Source organism: Passer domesticus, chromosome 3 (assembly GCF_036417665.1).
Source record: "Passer domesticus isolate bPasDom1 chromosome 3, bPasDom1.hap1, whole genome shotgun sequence".
In the NCBI taxonomy this organism is placed as follows: domain Eukaryota; kingdom Metazoa; phylum Chordata; class Aves; order Passeriformes; family Passeridae; genus Passer; species Passer domesticus.
The window spans coordinates 110,260,480-110,278,001 of record NC_087476.1 but is presented as its reverse complement, the minus strand read 5'-3'; the positions used below and the strand labels follow the sequence as shown (position 1 = coordinate 110,278,001).

General features: G+C 48.8%; 1 protein-coding gene across 5 annotated transcripts in view; it reads right to left on the bottom strand.

Moving 5' to 3' along the window:
• TOGARAM2 (TOG array regulator of axonemal microtubules 2) overlaps positions 1-16,364 on the bottom strand; it is a 49,250-nt gene extending 32,886 nt beyond the window's left edge. For 2 of the 5 annotated variants that reach the window (XM_064415097.1, XM_064415098.1), the window contains exons 1-13: positions 16,154-16,364; positions 15,779-15,993; positions 14,768-14,928; positions 13,497-13,543; positions 11,036-11,250; positions 10,024-10,184; positions 8,753-8,799; positions 6,300-6,514; positions 5,320-5,480; positions 4,810-4,856; positions 2,263-2,477; positions 1,261-1,421; positions 750-796 (exon numbers count right to left, since the gene is read on the bottom strand). In XM_064415097.1, the coding sequence (XP_064271167.1) occupies positions 750-796; positions 1,261-1,421; positions 2,263-2,477; positions 4,810-4,856; positions 5,320-5,480; positions 6,300-6,514; positions 8,753-8,799; positions 10,024-10,184; positions 11,036-11,250; positions 13,497-13,543; positions 14,768-14,928; positions 15,779-15,993; positions 16,154-16,193 (1,732 nt within the window). In that variant the 5' untranslated portion in view covers positions 16,194-16,364. Of the gene's footprint in view, positions 1-749; positions 797-1,260; positions 1,422-2,262; positions 2,478-4,809; positions 4,857-5,319; positions 5,481-6,299; positions 6,515-6,675; positions 6,875-8,752; positions 8,800-10,023; positions 10,185-11,035; positions 11,251-11,410; positions 11,622-13,496; positions 13,544-14,767; positions 14,929-15,778; positions 15,994-16,153 lie in introns of those variants that run through there. The other 3 variants (XM_064415100.1, XM_064415099.1, XM_064415101.1) reach the window with 3 other exon arrangements.
• Positions 16,365-17,522: the final 1,158 nt, after the last annotated feature.

Below are 17,522 nucleotides of genomic sequence, written 5' to 3'. Positions count from 1 at the left end.
TTGTCTGGCACAATTCCACTTGTCAGGGATCAGGCAAGGCACGGTCAGGGACAAGGCAGGAGGCATCTCCTCCCCCAGCCTCAGCCTGCAGCACTGACACAGGCACAGACAGCTGGGGAAGAGATTTGTCATTGGGAACCTGCCACAGGTGGCTTTGGGCTTGTGCTGTCAGAGGATGACAAACTCACACCCTGCCTAGGCCACAGCCATTTGGAAGTCTCCTTCTCCTTCACTGGAAAAGTCCAAAGGACATTCCCTCATAGGAGGCTTCCCTATTCTTCCCAGTGCAAAACCAGGCAATATCCATGAATTTCCTTCAAATCTCAAAGGGTTCAGCTCAGAAACTGTCCAAAGGAAAGGTTTTCTCTTTCAAGGGCACACGGGAGGAGTGGGAATGTCTCTCGTTTCATACTTAATGCCTTTCTTTTCCATTCTCATTTTGACATTTCAGAGGCTGCAGACAGATAAAAGGCATGCGCAGGATGGAGAGGAATTTTGCCTTTTCATGCACAGCATATCCAGGACCCCAAGCTACTGCCACTCAACACTTCACACTGGAGGAATTGTCAATGCATCAACAGAGAACACTCCCATTCACTCGGCTCTGGGAGAGTCCACAGAGCCAATCAAGGTATTGAAACTAATTTCAACAAATCGCTAAATGAAACGGTTTTAACTAAGCTTAATAAATGTCATATCTGAGTCAAGATCCCAATGGTCATTTTAGGACACATATGCCCTCTACCTACCTGCATGGTCCAGGGTCTTCTCTTGGCTTCGTGTGCTGGGTCTTGGCCTAGAGAAAATGGAGGACAAAGGAACATTTGAGGAGGTAGAAAGAGAAGGGAGGGAATGGGTTTATCATGAAAGGACGCAAACCTCTAAGCATGGTCACTCTCATGAAGGAGGAAATGCAACACATAAAACCAACAGGATGCAAAGATGATTCATTGTCCTTAAGCTTTCAGTTGTTGAAGTCACAGAGAGATAGCCAAGCTCTGGCTGAAATAATAGCCAAGCCCAGCAGGGGACCCATCCTGAAATGCTTTCAAGCCCTGCCTCCTCTTCCCCACCACCACCTCTGCTCTTGGGGCATTGATCTTGGGTGGACATTGTGCTGGATCATCAGAGATCAGCAAAATGCTGAATGCACACAGATGTTTGCCTAAATACATGGGACAGCTGACTGTGCCAAATTACTACAGGACATGGGAAGAGTGAGGTGGACAGCACACTGGAGCAGCAGACACCCTGGCTTACCTCATCTCCGGCAACTCCTGCAAATCCACCTGGAGAGAGGTGTGCACTGACCCAGCAGCAGTGCCAACAGGAGGAATTCCTGCCTTCCGTAGACGGGGAATCAAAGATTTTCTCAATGGTCTCTTCTTCAATTCCCCTCCAGTGGAATACAGCAAGGAGGTCTGGAAAGAGTAGAACACAGTGCTCAGATCAAACATCCATCCTTGCCCCCTTTGATGTCTCAAGAATTTTATCAATGCTCTGAACTGGGACCTGGTAGGAAAAGTCAAACTGATGCAGCAGCTTGGCTGTGGATGAGGAATGCAAAGGGAACTGGACAGGGAGAGAACATGTCCCACATTTCCGAGCTCTCTCCACCTCCTCACTTCCCTGGAAATGGGACTATACATTCCCAACAAGCATCCACATGTTTGACATCAAGATATTCTGGGGTGCCACTGGCCTTTGGATGCCATGGCAGTGGGTTTAGATCACTGTTCTCTCCCTGCCCCTAAGGTGTCTCACAGCCAGTGCTGATCTCCAGCCACTTCCCCACAAAGCCATTCTGCAGCATGTCCAAACCTGCTTTTCCCAAGCTACTCATTTCTTCTGCTGCTGCCCTTGCCTCCTACACTTCCCCAGCAGCCTTGGAGCCCAGACACTGCTGCTGAGCTCTCGGGATGCTCGCTGCTCTCCAGCTCCCACACATCCATCATCTCAGCCTCACTGCCTTTTAGGGAGTTCAGCAGAGCTCCCTGCCCTGCTGGTCTCTGCAAGGTCTCTGCCTGCCCAACTTGCTCCAGGGCCCTCATGCCATGGCCAGGAATGGAGCTGGAGGCAGCAGGACCAGATGCACACCCATCCTTACTATCCCATCATTTCTGGCCCACCTAAAAGCCTAAACGAGGATCTCTTTCATGTTTACTGAAAGGATCATTTCCTGTCAAGAAAGAGGTCTCAGAGTTCTGCCAACAGCACATAACCTGAAAATTTACCACACTGGACATAGCTTGGTCTCCTTACCTTACTTCCTTTTCCCTCTGAATTTAGCTCCTGGGTTTTTCTACTCTGCTCATCCCAGCCACTGCCAGCTTTCCCAGTCTCCTGCTCTCCATGGCACATTTTGCTTGGTGTGGCAGAAGGAGAGCTCCTCAGGATGGGCAGGAATGACTTGGATGGAAGGAGCATTGATGGACTTGCCCGGGAAAACCTCCTGGCAAGAGGGTAGCCAGACAGGCCTGCAAAGTAGAGACACAACATGTATCAGAGCCAACATTGCCAAACCTAAAGTATCTGTAGCTCTGTATTTCATTCCACAAATTCCTTGGAAACTTCTAAACAGCTGCACATGGAAAGATCCTCCTGCTGGCAGCCACTTGAGGCAGGCCAGGGGAAAACCCTGTCCCACTTCCACAGAGCTGCCACAGGAACAGCCTGGCCTCTGGGCTGCCCTGGGACAGCAGGGAGCCCAGAGCCCTGTGCTCTCCAGCAATGCCTCAGCTGCACATGCACCCTGCTGCTGCTCTCCCTGCCCCCCAGCTGAGCAGCCCTACAGCTCCACGGGGCACTGCCAGCAGCACAGCTCATTGCAGGGCCACATGCAGGCCACAGCTCTTCCCTGCCAATGTGCACAGCCTCTCTGGGCTGCCACAAGACCCTTCCTCCCAACACAGAGCGGCCCAGCTCCCACCTCACCTCTGTGGGAGCCTGAGCCATGCTCACAAGGGAAGAAGTGAGTTTGGTGAACTCCCACCTTTACAGTCAATCCATCTAATGGGTGAGGCATCCAAGGGGTGTTTTTACTATTCACAAGATCTTTCTGTTTTTATTTTTCATGAAAGTAGCCTCACTGGAATTCCTCTGAACTGTATGGAGCTGGCAGACCAGGAGCGAAAGTTTCTACAACTTTGCTTATGTGTTCTTCATTGCCCATCCATTACTTTGAAATCCCTTGCCTTCTAAACTCTTGGCAACCCACAGTAGTCTCCAGAATTTGACAACGACACCCAGGAAGCAGTTGCCTTCCAAAGCTAGAGTTCATGGCCTGTGTTTCAGTAACTCCCACTCACTTCTGGGTTGGGTTTGGTTGGTTCCAGACTCATCCCATCACTCTTCACAACAAAGAAAGTGCTGGCACATGAACAATAACACCCCTTGTTACGAGTAAAAATAACTTTGCACTCCCCTTACATGTCCCCAGCATTCATGCACCCAAAAATGCACGGCACACATTGGCCTTCAAACATTCTGCTTTTGCTCAGCTTCATTGCTCCATGGGTCCATTCCTGCTGAGACCCAAACACAACATAAGCATGACCAGCCTCAAAATATTTCTGATTATGTCACTACATAAAAACTCAATTTTGTTAATGGAAGGGTCTTAATTCAGATCGTAAAAAGAAGACCGTTCTTAAATCCCTATTTATTTATCCCTGTGGAATAGCCAGATTGTTTAATAAACTGCAACACGTAAGGTTTAATGAGATAAGTCAATTCTAATCCAGAATTAATCCAGAAAAGATGTCATTTCCTTATTGAGCAATTCTAGTCCCTAGCTGCATTAAATATTGCAGCTCCATACCAGCAATTAAGGAGTAATTCTAAAGGGCCATATCCAGGATTTGGCAGAAATAACCCCGAGCAAAGGGGACCAGGGGATCTGATCCCTTTTTCTGCATCAGCAGAATTATTTCTCCAAGTCTCATCTCTCCTAGCATTACATGCCCAGAGATGCCAAAGGAACAACAACAGTGTCATTGAGGCTTTCAACTTGAAAGCATTGCCTGACCCAGATGCACCAGAGACTGCATTTTGTCTGGCACAATTCCACTTGTCAGGGATCAGGCAAGGCACGCACAGGGACAAGGCAGGAGGCATCTCCTCCCCCAGCCTCAGCCTGCAGCACTGACACAGGCACAGACAGTCGGGGAAGAGATTTGTCATTGGGAACCTGCCACAGGTGGCTTTGGGCTTGTGCTGTCACAGGATGACAAACTCACACCCTGCCTAGGCTGCAGCCATTTGGAAGTCTCCTTCTCCTTCACTGAAAAATTCAAATGGGCTTGCCATCACATGAGGGTTCCCTATTCCTCCCAGTGCAAAACCAGGCAATATCGATGTATCTCTTTCAAATCTCAGAAAGTTCAGCTCAGAAACTGCCCCAATGAAAGGTTTTCTGCTTCAAGGGCACAGGCAGAAGGAGTGAGAACATTTCTCATTTCATGCTAAAATGCTTTCCTTTCCTGTTCTCATTTTGACACTAGAGAGACTGCAGGGCTGCAAAAGGCATGCGCAGGATGGAGAGGATTATTTTCCTGCACAGCATTTCAAGGACGCCAAGGTACCACTCCAGCTCCTGCCACTCAACACTTCACACTGGTGGAATTTTCACTGCACCAACAGAGAACACTCCCAGTCACTGGGCTCTGGGAGAGTCCACTGAGACCATCAAGGAATTCAAATGAATTTAAAGACATTTTTAAAAGAATGGGTTTTAACCAAGCTTTCTAAGTGTCACCTCTGAGTCAAGATCCCAATGGTCATTTTAGGACAGACATGCCCTCTACCTACCTGCATCTCCCGGGGTCTTCTCTTGGCTTATGATTCTGGGTCTTGGCCTGGAGAAAATGGAGAACAAAGGAACATATGAGGAGCTAGAAAGAGAAGGGAGGGAATGGGTTTACCATGAAAGGACGCAAATTTCTTAGCATGATCACTCTCATGAAAGAGGAAATGCAACGCATAAACCCAACAGGATGCAAAGAAGATACATTGTCCTTATTCTTTCAGTTGCTGGAATCACACAGAGATGGCCAAGCTCTGGCTGAAATAACAGACAAATCCAGCAGGGGACCCATCTTGAGATGCTTTGAAGCCCTGCCTCCTCTTCCCCACCACCACCTCTGCTCTTGGGGCATTGCTCTTGGCTTTGACATTATGCTGGATCATCACAGATGGGCAAAATACTTAATAAACACAGGTTTGCCTAAATACATGGGACAGCTGACTGTGCCAAATTACCACAGGACATGGGAAGAGTGAGGTGAACAGCACATGGGAGCAGCAGACACCTTGGCTTACCTCATCTCCTGCAACTCCTGGAAATCCACATGGAGAGAGGTGTGCACTGACCCAGCAGCAGTGCCAACAGGAGGAATTCCTGCCTTCCGTAGTGGGGGGATCAAAGGCAATTCCAGTGAGCCCTTCTTCATTTCCCCACTACTGGAATACTGTGAGAAAGCCTGAAAAGAGTACGAAAAATGTCCAGCTTTGCCCCCATTCCTGACTCAAGACATTTAGATATGCCCTCAGCTGAGACCTGGCAGAAATAAACAAGCCAAATTGATGGAGCATGAAAAGGGAACTGGACAGGGAGAGATCATGTGACATATTTGCCACCTCTGCCCATATGCTCATTCCTCTGCACGTGTGGCTCCATTTCCAGCTGGCATCCACGTTTTGACACCAAGATCTTCTGGGGTGCCACTGCCTCCACTGGCCTTTTGGATGCCATGGCAGTGGGTTTAGATCACTGTTCTCTCCCTGCCCCTAAGGTGTCTCACAGCCAGTGCTGAGCTCCAGCCAATTCCCCACAAAGCCATTCTGCAGCATGTTCAAACCTGTTCTTGTCAAGCTACTCATTTCTTCTGCTGCTGCCCTTCCCTCCTACACTTCCCCAGCAGCCTTGGAGCCCAGACACTGCTGCTGAGCTCTCGGGATGCTCGCTGCTCTCCAGCTCCCACACATCCATCATCTCAGCCTCACTGCCTTTTAGGGAGTTCAGCAGAGCTCCCTGCCCTGCTGCTCTCTGCAAGGTCTCTGCCTGCCCAACTTGCTCCATGGCCCCCATGCTATGGCCAGGAATGGGAATGGAGGCAGCAGGACCAGATGCACACCCATCCTTACTATCCCATCATTTCTGGCCCACCTAAAGGCCTAAACCAGGATCTCTTTCATGTTTACTGAAAGGGTTAGTTCCTGTCCAGAAAGAGGTCTCAGAGCTCTGCCAACAGCACATAAACTGAAAATTTACCACACTGGACTTAATTTGGTCTCCTTACCTTACTTCCTTTTCCCTCTGAAGTGAGCTCCTGGGTTTTTCTACTCTCCTCATCCAGGCCGCTGCCAGATTTGCCAGTCTCCTGCTCTCCATGGCATATCTTGTCTGTCTTGGCAGAAGGAGAGTTCCTCAGGATGGGCAGCAATGGCTTGGATGGAAGGAGCATTGAGGGACTTGCCAGAGGAAACCTCTTGGCAAGAGGGTAGCCAGAGAGGCCTGCAAAATGGAGACACAAAATGTATGTGGACACACACACCGGCAATGCCACCTACTCTGACACAGAGCCAACACTGACCACCATGGACCAGTTCTCCATGAAATTTAGTGGGGTTTTTTTTCCATTTGTCTTCAGCCTTTCAGCTCCTTCCTATGCTCACCTTTCCCTTCAGTGGTCTTTCCTTTTCCGGTAAAATCCATCTTCAAACCCGTGCTTCTGCCTGGCAGAAGGATCTGGGTTTGAATCTGGGATCACTCTCAGAGTTGACAGCGACGGGAGCTTGGTGCCCAGCCTCAGAACAAGGTCGGGTGGCTCCGATCGCCAGCGCTCGGCACAGACAGGCAGAGCCAGACGCGTCTGCTGCCGCTGTGGCCGTGCCAACCACAACCTTCACAACCTTCACAGCCCCAGCGTGGGGCTGCCCCTTTGTGACACAATACCCCGTGGGGCTGCCCCTTTGTGACACGCTCGCCATGGTTCTCTCGTTTTCATGGCTGCACAACCCCACCCCAACTCCATCCCCTTCCATTCCCATCCCAAAGGCAGCCAGCCCTAAGCCCAGCCTGGCCAGGCCTGAGCGTTTCACACTCTCTAGGATGTCAACCCTTTCCAAAGCTCTTTTTCAAGGCCCTTATCTCTGTAATTCCCACTCAGGTCTGGGGTGCTGCTTGTAGGTGTGGGATTTTGTTCATTTCTCTTCACATCAGACAGAGTGGTGGGACACAAACAATGGCACCGGGTGGTCAAAGTAAAAGATGCTTTGCACTCCCCAGTATGTGTCCCCAGAATTCTGTTTGGCCGAGAGCTGTAACGAACAAATTCACATCCAAACATTCCTCTTTACCTCTACTTCATTGTTCTAGGGGTTTCTTTCCTGCTTTCTTAATTGCAGAGGTACCCAAACATGTTCTGCCTCAAAACATTTGTGATCTTGGCTAATACTGTCAATTCAAATTTTTCTCAATGGAAAGTGTGGAGGGCAGGTCTCTCCAACTTAACTGTTAGAAGCAAGATAACTAATTTTTTACATTTTTGATAGAGGGTAAAACCACTGGGCATCCAAGCTGCAAGAGAGGAAAACCTGTCTTCACAGTGGATTTCTTTCCCTCTATGGCATTTTTCGGTCCGTAATAAAGGAGAGACTGAAAATGTTTAATGAGATAGATCATTCCTAGTCCAGAATTAATTCAGAAAAAAAATTCAACATCTTTAATGACCAATATTTCTCCTTAAATGCATTCAGCATTGCAGCTGCATGCCAGCAATGAAGGAGTCATTCCAAAGGGACCATACCCAGGATTTGGCAGAAATAACCCTGAGAAAATGGACCAGGGGATCTGATCCCTTTTTCGGCATCATTTCTCCAAATCTCATCTCTCCGAGCATTACATGCCCAGAGATGCCAAAGGAACAACAACAGTGTCATTGAGGCTTTCAACTTGAAAGCATTGCCTGACCCAGATGCACCAGAGACTGCATTTTGTCTGGCACAATTCCACTTGTCAGGGATCAGGCAAGGCACGCACAGGGACAAGGCAGGAGGCATCTCCTCCCCCAGCCTCAGCCTGCAGCACTGACACAGGCACAGACAGCCGGGGAAGAGATTTGTCATTGGGAACCTGCCACAGGTGGCTTTGGGCTTGTGCTGTCACAGGATGACAAACTCACACCCTGCCTAGGCCACAGCCATTTGGAAGTCTCCTTCTCCTTCACTGAAAAATTCAAATGGGCTTGCCATCACATGAGGGTTCCCTATTCCTCCCAGTGCAAAACCAGGAAATATCGATGTATCTCTTTCAAATCTCAGAAAGTTCAGCTCAGAAACTGCCCCAAGGAAAGGTTTTCTGCTTCCAGGGCAGGCAGAAGGAGTGAGAACATTTCTCATTTCATGCTACAATGCTTTCCTTTCCTGTTCTCATTTTGACACTAGAGAGACTGCAGGGCTGCAAAAGGCATGTGCAGGATGGAGAGGATTATTTTCCTGCACAGCATTTCAAGGACGCCAAGGTACCACTCCAGCTCCTGCCACTCAACACTTCACACTGGTGGAATTTTCACTGCACCAACAGAGAACACTCCCAGTCACTCGAATCTGGGAGAGTCCACTGAGACCATCAAGGAATTCAAATGAATTTAAAGACATTTTTAAAAGAATGGGTTTTAACCCAGCTTTCCATGTGTCACCTCTAAGTCAAGATCCCAACGGTCATTTTAGGACAGACATGCCCTCTACCTACCTTCATGTTCCAAGGTCATCTCTTGGTGTCTGCTGCTGGGTCTTGGCCTGGAGAAAATGGAGAACAAAGGAACACATGAGGAGCTAGAAAGAGAAGGGAGGCAATGGGTGCACCATGATAAGGAGGCAAACCTTCTTAGCATGGTCACTCTCATGAAGGAGGAAATGCAACACATAAACCCAACAGGAGGCAAAGATGTGTCCATTGTCCTTAAGCTTTCAGCTGCTGGAATCACACAGAGCTGGCCAAGCTCTGGTTGAAACACAGCAGACATTCTCCAACTTGCACCAGAACTCCCCAATTTTGCTCTCTCTCCTTGTGGAGCCAAGTGGCTCCTACAGCCTCCCTGAAGAAGCAAGAGCTGCTGAGCTGAGACATGAGTCTGTATGCAGGGCAGCTGCTTTTGTACTGCTGCCAAAGCTTGACTTTGCCTGCTCCTGCCTTACACTGGTGACAGCCTTGTGCTGCATGTGGTCAGAGCACTGCTGTCTCCTGACAATGACATTACACCTCCTGGATCTTTCCAGAACAAAAAGGCTTTTTCCAACTCAGCTGCTAGGAAAGGTATTCAGATCACACTTTAAAAGCCCTGACAAAGATGTTCAATTGGAATGATACTTCTCTGACACCCTCTTTATTCTTATCACTTGGATAAGCTTCACAGCTACATTTTCTCATACATATCCAAGGCAATATCTTTCCATCATGTACAGTCCTACAACTCTTCTCTAGCATCTTGCCCTCTTTGATCTTAAACCCAAATCCAAATACTAAACATTAATCGGATTATAAACCTATACCCCAAAATATATTAGGGATCTCATTTCGCAATGAAGGCCCAGGCACAGGGGAATTAGACACGATATTTACAGAAGCAGCTCCTGAATTTGCAGACACCTCTCCAGTAGCCCACATTTGCCCAAACATATTCTCCTGGCTGCAGAATTTAACAGACAAGGATCACAGGATCCAAAGCTCTGCAGGATCCAGACCCATGCAAAACAGTTCCCAAATGACCCCACAACAATTACAGAGGAAACCAACAGCCAAGTAAAGCAGAGGACCCTTCTTGAGATGCTTTGAAGCCTTGCCTTCTCTTCCCCACCACCATCTCTGCTCTTGGGGCATTGCTCTTGACATGGGATGGGCAAAATGATGAATACACACAGAGTTTGCCTAAACTCATGGGACAGCTGACTGTGCCAAATCACCACAGGACATGGGAAGAGTGAGGTGAACAGCACACTGGAGCAGCAGACACCTTGGCTTACCTCATCTCATGGGACTCCTGCCAATCCACATGGGGAGAGCTGCACACAGACCCAGCAGCACTGCCAGCAGGGGGAATTCCTGACTTCCGTAGACGGGGGATCAAAGATTTTCCCAATGGTCTCTTCTTCATTTCCCCGCCCGTGGAATACAGCAAGGAGGTCTGGAAAGAGTAGAACACAGTGCTCAGATCAAGCATCCACACTTGCTCCCTTTGATGTCTCAAGAATTTTATCAATGCTCTTAACTGAGACCTGGTAGGAAAAGTCAAACTGATGCTGCAGCTTGGCTGTGGATGGGGAATGCAAAGGGAACTGGACAGGGAGAGATCATGTCCCACATTTCTGAGCTCTCCCCACCTCCTCACTTCCCTGGAAATGGGACTATACATTCCCAGCTGGCATCCACGTTTTGACATCAAGGTGTTCTGTGGTGCCACTACCTCCACTGGCCTTTTGGATGCCATGGCAGTGGGTTTAGATCACTGTTCTCTCCCTGCCCCTAAGGTGTCTCACAGCCAGTGCTGATCTCCAGCCAATTCCCCACAAAGCCATTCTGCAGCATGTCCAAACCTGCTTTTCCCAAGCCACTCATTTCTTCTGCTGCTGCCCTTCCCTCCTACACTTCCCCAGCAGTCTTTGAGCCCAGACACTGCTGCTGAGCTCTCGGGATGCTCGCTGCTCTCCAGCTCCAACCACATCCATCATCTCAGCCTCACTGCCTTTTAGGGAGTTCAGCAGAGCTCCCTGCCATGCTGCTCTCTGCAAGGTCTCTGCCTGCCCAACTTGCTCCAGGGCCCTCATGCCATGGCCAGGAATGGAGCTGGAGGCAGCAGGGCCAGATGCACACCCATCCTTACTATCCCATCATTTCTGGCCCACCTAAAGGCCTATACCAGGATCTCTTTCATGTTTACTGAAAGGGTTAGTTCCTGTCAAGAAAGAGGTCTCAGATCTCTGCCAACAGCACATAAACTGAAAATTTACCATGCTGGACTTAATTTGGTCTCTTTACCTTACTTCCTTTTCCCTCTGAAGTGAGCTCCTGGGTTTTCCTACTCTCCTCGTCCAGGCCGCTGCCAGATTTCCCAGTCTCCTGCTCTCCATGGCATATCTTGTCTGTCTTGGCAGAAGGAGAGCTCCTCAGGATGGGCAGCAATGGCTTGGATGGAAGGAGCATCGAGGGACTTGCCAGAGGGAACCTCTTGGCAAGAGGGTAGCCAGAGAGGCCTGCAAAATGGAGACACAAAATGTATGTGGACACACACACCAGCAATGCCACCTACTCTGACACAGAGCCAACACTGACCACCATGGACCAGTTCTCCCTGAAATTTAGTGGGGTTTTTTTTCATTTGTCTCCAGCCTTTCAGCTTCTTCCTATGCTCACCTTTCCCTTCAGTGGTCTTTCCTTTTCCGGTAAAATCCATCTTCAAACCCGTGCTTCTGCCTGGCAGAAGGATCTGGGTTTGAATCTGGGATCACTCTCAGAGTTGACAGCGACGGGAGCTTGGTACCCAGCCTCAGAACAAGGTCGGGTGGCTCCGATCGCCAGCGCTCGGCGCAGACAGGCAGAGCCAGACGCGTCTGCTGCCGCTGTGGCCGTGCCAACCACAACCTTCACAACCTTCACAGCCCCAGCGTGGGGCTGCCCCTTTGTGACACAATACCCCGTGGGGCTGCCCCTTTGTGACACGCTCGCCATGGTTCTCTCATTTTCATGGCTGCAAAACCCCACCCCAACTCCATCCCCTTCCATTCCCTTTCCAAGGGCAGCCAGCCCTAAGCCCAGCCTGGCCAGGCCTGAGCGTTTCACACTCTCTAGGATGTCAACCCTTTCCGAAGCTCTTTTTCAAGGCCTTTATCTCTGTAATTCCCACTCAGGTCTGGGGTGCTGCTTGTAGGTGTGAGATTTTGTTCATTTCTCTTCACATCAGACAGAGTGGTGGGACACAAACAATGGCACCGGGTGGTCAAAGTAAAAGATGCTTTGCACTCCCCAGTATGTGTCCCCAGAATTCTGTTTGGCCGAGAGCTGTAACGAACAAATTCACATCCAAACATTCCTCTTTACCTCTACTTCATTGTTCTAGGGCATTCTTTCATGCTTTCTTAATTGCAGAGGTACCCAAACATATTCTGCCTCAAAACATTTGTGATCTTGGCTAATACTGTCAATTCAAATTTTTCTCAATGGAAAGAGTGGAGGGCAGGCCTCTCCAACTTAACTGTTAGAAGCAAGAGAACTAATTTTTTACATTTTTGATAGAGGTTAAAACCATTGGGCATCCAAGCTGCAAGAGAGGAAAACCTGTCTTAATAGTGGATTTCTTTCCCTCTATGGCATTTTCCGGTCCGTAATAAAGGAGAGACTGAAAATGTTTAATGAGATAGACCATTCCTAGTCCAGAATTAATTCAGAAAAAAAATTCAACATCTTTAATGACCAATACTTCTCCTTAACTGCATTAAGGATTGCAGCTGCATGCCAGCAATGAAGGAGTCATTCCAAAGGGACCATACCCAGCATTTGGCAGAAATAACCCTGAGAAAATAGACCAGGGGATCTGATCCCTTTTTCTGCATCGGCAGAATTATTTCTCCAAGTCTCATCTCTCCTAGCATTACATGCCCAGAGATGCCAAAGGAACAACAACAGTGTCAAAGAGGCTTTCAACTTGAAAGCACTGGATGACCCAGATGCACCAGAGACTGCATTTTGTCTGGCACAATTCCACTTGTCAGGGATCAGGCAAGGCACGCACAGGGACAAGGCAGGAGGCATCTCCTCCCCCAGCCTCAGCCTGCAGCACTGACACAGGCACAGACAGCCGGGGAAGAGATTTGTCATTGGGAACCTGCCACAGGTGGCTTTGGGCTTGTGCTGTCACAGGATGACAAACTCACACCCTGCCTAGGCTGCAGCCATTTGGAAGTCTCCTTCTCCTTCACTGGAAAATTCAAATGGACTTGCCATCACATGAGGGTTCCCTATTCCTCCCAGTGCAAAACCAGGCAATATCCATCAATCTCCTTCAAATCTCAAAGGGTTCAGCTCAGAAACTGCCCCAATGAAAGGTTTTCTGCTTCCAGGGCAGGCAGAAGGAGTGAGAACTTTTCTCATTTCATGCTAAAATGCTTTCCTTTCCTATTCTCATTTTGACACAAGAGAGACTGCAGGGCTGCAAAAGGCATGCGCAGGATGGAGAGGATTATTTTCCTGCACAGCATTTCAAGGACGCCAAGGTACCACTCCAGCTCCTGCCACTCAATGCTTCACACTGGAGGAATTTTCACTGCACCAACAGAGAACACTCCCAGTCACTCGACTCTGGGAGAGTCCACTGAGACCATCAAGGAATTGAAATTAATTTAAAGACATTTTTAAAAGAATGGGTTTTAACCCAGCTTTCCAAGTGTCACCTCTAAGTCAAGATCCCAACGGTCATTTTAGGACAGACATGCCCTCTACCTACCTGCATGTTCCAAGGTCATCTCTTGGTGTCTGCTGCTGGGTCTTGGCCTGGAGAAAATGGAGAACAAAGGAACACATGAGGAGCTAGAAAGAGAAGGGAGGCAATGGGTGCACCATGATAAGGAGGCAAACCTTCTTAGCATGGTCACTCTCATGAAGGAGGAAATGCAACACATAAACCCAACAGGAGGCAAAGATGTGTCCATTGTCCTTAAGCTTTTCGTTGCTGGAATCACACAGAGCTGGCCAAGCTCTGGTTGAAACACAGCAGACATTCTCCAACTTGCACCAGAACTCCCCAATTTTGCTCTCTCTCCTTGTGGAGCCAAGTGGCTCCTACAGCCTCCCTGAAGAAGCAAGAGCTGCTGAGCTGAGACATGAGTCTGTATGCAGGGCAGCTACTTTTGTACTGCTGCCAAAGCTTGACTTTGCCTGCTCCTGCCTTACACTGGTGACAGCCTTGTGCTGCATGTGGTCAGAGCACTGCTGTCTCCTGACAATGACATTACACCTCCTGGATCTTTCCAGAACAAAAAGGCTTTTTCCAACTCAGCTGCTAGGAAAGGTATTCAGATCACACTTTAAAAGCCCTACCAAAGATGTTCAATTGGAATGATACTTCTCTGACTCCCTCTTTATTCTTATCACTTGGATAAGCTTCACAGCTACATTTTCTCATACATATCCAAGCCAATATCTTTCCATCATGTACAGTCCTACAACTCTTCTCTAGCATCTTGCCCTCTTTGATCTTAAACCCAAATCCAAATACTAAACATTAATCGGATTATAAATCTATACCCCAAAATATATTAGGGATCTCATTTCACAATGAAGGCCCAGCCACAGGGAAATTAGACACGATATTTACAGAAGCAGCTCCTGAATTTGCAGACACCTCTCCAGTAGCCCACATTTGCCCAAACATATTCTCCCGGCTGCAGAATTTAACAGACAAGGATCACAGGATCCAAAGCTCTGCAGGATCCAGACCCATGCAAAACAGTTCCCAAATGACCCCACAACAATTACAGAGGAAACCAACAGCCAAGTAAAGCAGAGGACCCTTCTTGAGATGCTTTGAAGCCTTGCCTCCTCTTCCCCACCACCATCTCTGCTCTTGGGGCATTGCTCTTGACATGGGATGGGCAAAATGATGAATACACACAGAGTTTGCCTAAACTCATGGGACAGCTGACTGTGCCAAATCACCACAGGACATGGGAAGAGTGAGGTGAACAGCACACTGGAGCAGCAGACACCTTGGCTTACCTCATCTCATGGGACTCCTGCCAATCCACATGGGGAGAGCTGCACACAGACCCAGCAGCACTGCCAGCAGGGGGAATTCCTGACTTCCGTAGACGGGGGATCAAAGATTTTCCCAATGGTCTCTTCTTCATTTCCCCGCCCGTGGAATACAGCAAGGAGGTCTGGAAAGAGTAGAACACAGTGCTCAGATCAAGCATCCACACTTGCTCCCTTTGATGTCTCAAGAATTTTATCAATGCTCTTAACTGAGACCTGGTAGGAAAAGTCAAACTGATGCTGCAGCTTGGCTGTGGATGGGGAATGCAAAGGGAACTGGACAGGGAGAGATCATGTCCCACATTTCTGAGCTCTCCCCACCTCCTCACTTCCCTGGAAATGGGACTATACATTCCCAGCTGGCATCCACGTTTTGACATCAAGGTGTTCTGTGGTGCCACTACCTCCACTGGCCTTTTGGATGCCATGGCAGTGGGTTTAGATCACTGTTCTCTCCCTGCCCCTAAGGTGTCTCACAGCCAGTGCTGATCTCCAGCCAATTCCCCACAAAGCCATTCTGCAGGATGTCCAAACCGGCTTTTCCCAAGCCACTCATTTCTTCTGCTGCTGCCCTTCCCTCCTACACTTCCCCAGCAGCCTTGGAGCCCAGACACTGCTGCTGAGCTCTCGGGATGCTCGCTGCTCTCCAGCTCCCACACATCCATCATCTCAGCCTCACTGCCTTTTAGGGAGTTCAGCAGAGCTCCCTGCCCTGCTGCTCTCTGCAAGGTCTCTGCCTGACCAACTTGCTCCAGGGCCCCCATGCTATGGCCAGGAATGGGGCTGGAGGCAGCAGGACCAGATGCACACCCATCCTTACTATCCCATCATTTCTGGCCCAGCTAAAGGCCTATACCAGGATCTCTTTCATGTTTACTGAAAGGGTTAGTTCCTGTCAAGAAAGAGGTCTCAGATCTCTGCCAACAGCACATAAACTGAAAATTTACCATGCTGGACTTAATTTGGTCTCTTTACCTTACTTCCTTTTCCCTCTGAAGTGAGCTCCTGGGTTTTCCTACTCTCCTCGTCCAGGCCGCTGCCAGATTTCCCAGTCTCCTGCTCTCCATGGCATATCTTGTCTGTCTTGGCAGAAGGAGAGCTCCTCAGGATGGGCAGCAATGGCTTGGATGGAAGGAGCATCGAGGGACTTGCCAGAGGGAACCTCTTGGCAAGAGGGTAGCCAGAGAGGCCTGCAAAATGGAGACACAAAATGTATGTGGACACACACACCGGCAATGCCACCTACTCTGACACAGAGCCAACACTGACCACCATGGACCAGTTCTCCCTGAAATTTAGTGGGGTTTTTTTTCATTTGTCTCCAGCCTTTCAGCTTCTTCCTATGCTCACCTTTCCCTTCAGTGGTCTTTCCTTTTCCGGTAAAATCCATCTTCAAACCCGTGCTTCTGCCTGGCAGAAGGATCTGGGTTTGAATCTGGGATCACTCTCAGAGTTGACAGCGACGGGAGCTTGGTACCCAGCCTCAGAACAAGGTCGGGTGACTCCGATCGCCAGCGCTCGGCACAGACAGGCAGAGCCAGACGCGTCTGCTGCCGCTGTGGCCGTGCCAACCACAACCTTCACAACCTTCACAGCCCCAGCATGAGGCTACCCCTTTGTGACACAATACCCCGTGGGGCTGCCCCTTTGTGACATGATCGCCATGGTTCTCTCGTTTTCATGGCTGCAAAACCCCACCCCAACTCCACCCCTTTCCATTCCCAAGGGCAGCCAGCCCTAAGCCCAGCCTGGCCAGGCCTGAGCGTTTCACACTCTCTAGGATGTCAACCCTTTCCAAAGCTCTTTTTCAAGGCCTTTATCTCTGTAATTCCCACTCAGGTCTGGGGTGCTGCTTGTAGGTGTGGGATTTTGTTCATTTCCCTTCACATCAGACAGAGTGGTGGGACACAAACAATGGCACCGGGCCGTAGAAGTTAAAAGATGCTTTGCACTCCCCAGTATGTGTCCCCAGAATTCTGCTGGCCGAGAGCTGTAACGAACAAATTCGCATCCAAACGTTCCTCTTCACCTCTACTTCATTGTTCTAGGGGTTTCTTTCCTGCTTTCTTAATTGCAGAGGTACCTAAACATGTTCTGCCTCAAAACATTTGTGATCTTGGCTAATACTGACGATTCAGTTTTTCTTAATGGAAAGTGTGGAGGGCAGGTCAAGCAAGAGAACTAATTTTTTACATTTTTTGATAGAGGGTAAAACCATTGGGCATCCAAGCTGCAAGTGAGGAAAACCTGTCTTAATAGTGGATTTCTTTCCCTCTATGGCATTTTCCGGTCCGTAATAAAGGAGAGACAGAAAATGTTTAATGAGATAGATCATTCCTAGTCCAGAATTAATTCAGAAAAAAATTCAACATCTTCAATGACCAATATTTCTCCTTAACTGCATTAAGGATTGCAGCTGCATGCCAGCAATGAAGGAATCATTCCAAAGGGACCATACCCAGGATTTGTCAGAAATAACCCTGAGAAAATGGACCAGGGGATCTGATCCCTTTTTCTGCATCAGCAGAATTATTTCTCCAAATCTCATCTCTCCTAGCATTACATGCCCAGAGATGCCAAAGGAACAACAACAGTGTCAAAGAGGCTTTCAACTTGAAAGCACTGGATGACCCAAATGCACCAGAGACTGCATTTTGACTGGCACAATTCCACTTGTCAGGGATCAGGCAAGGCACGCACAGGGACAAGGCACGACGCA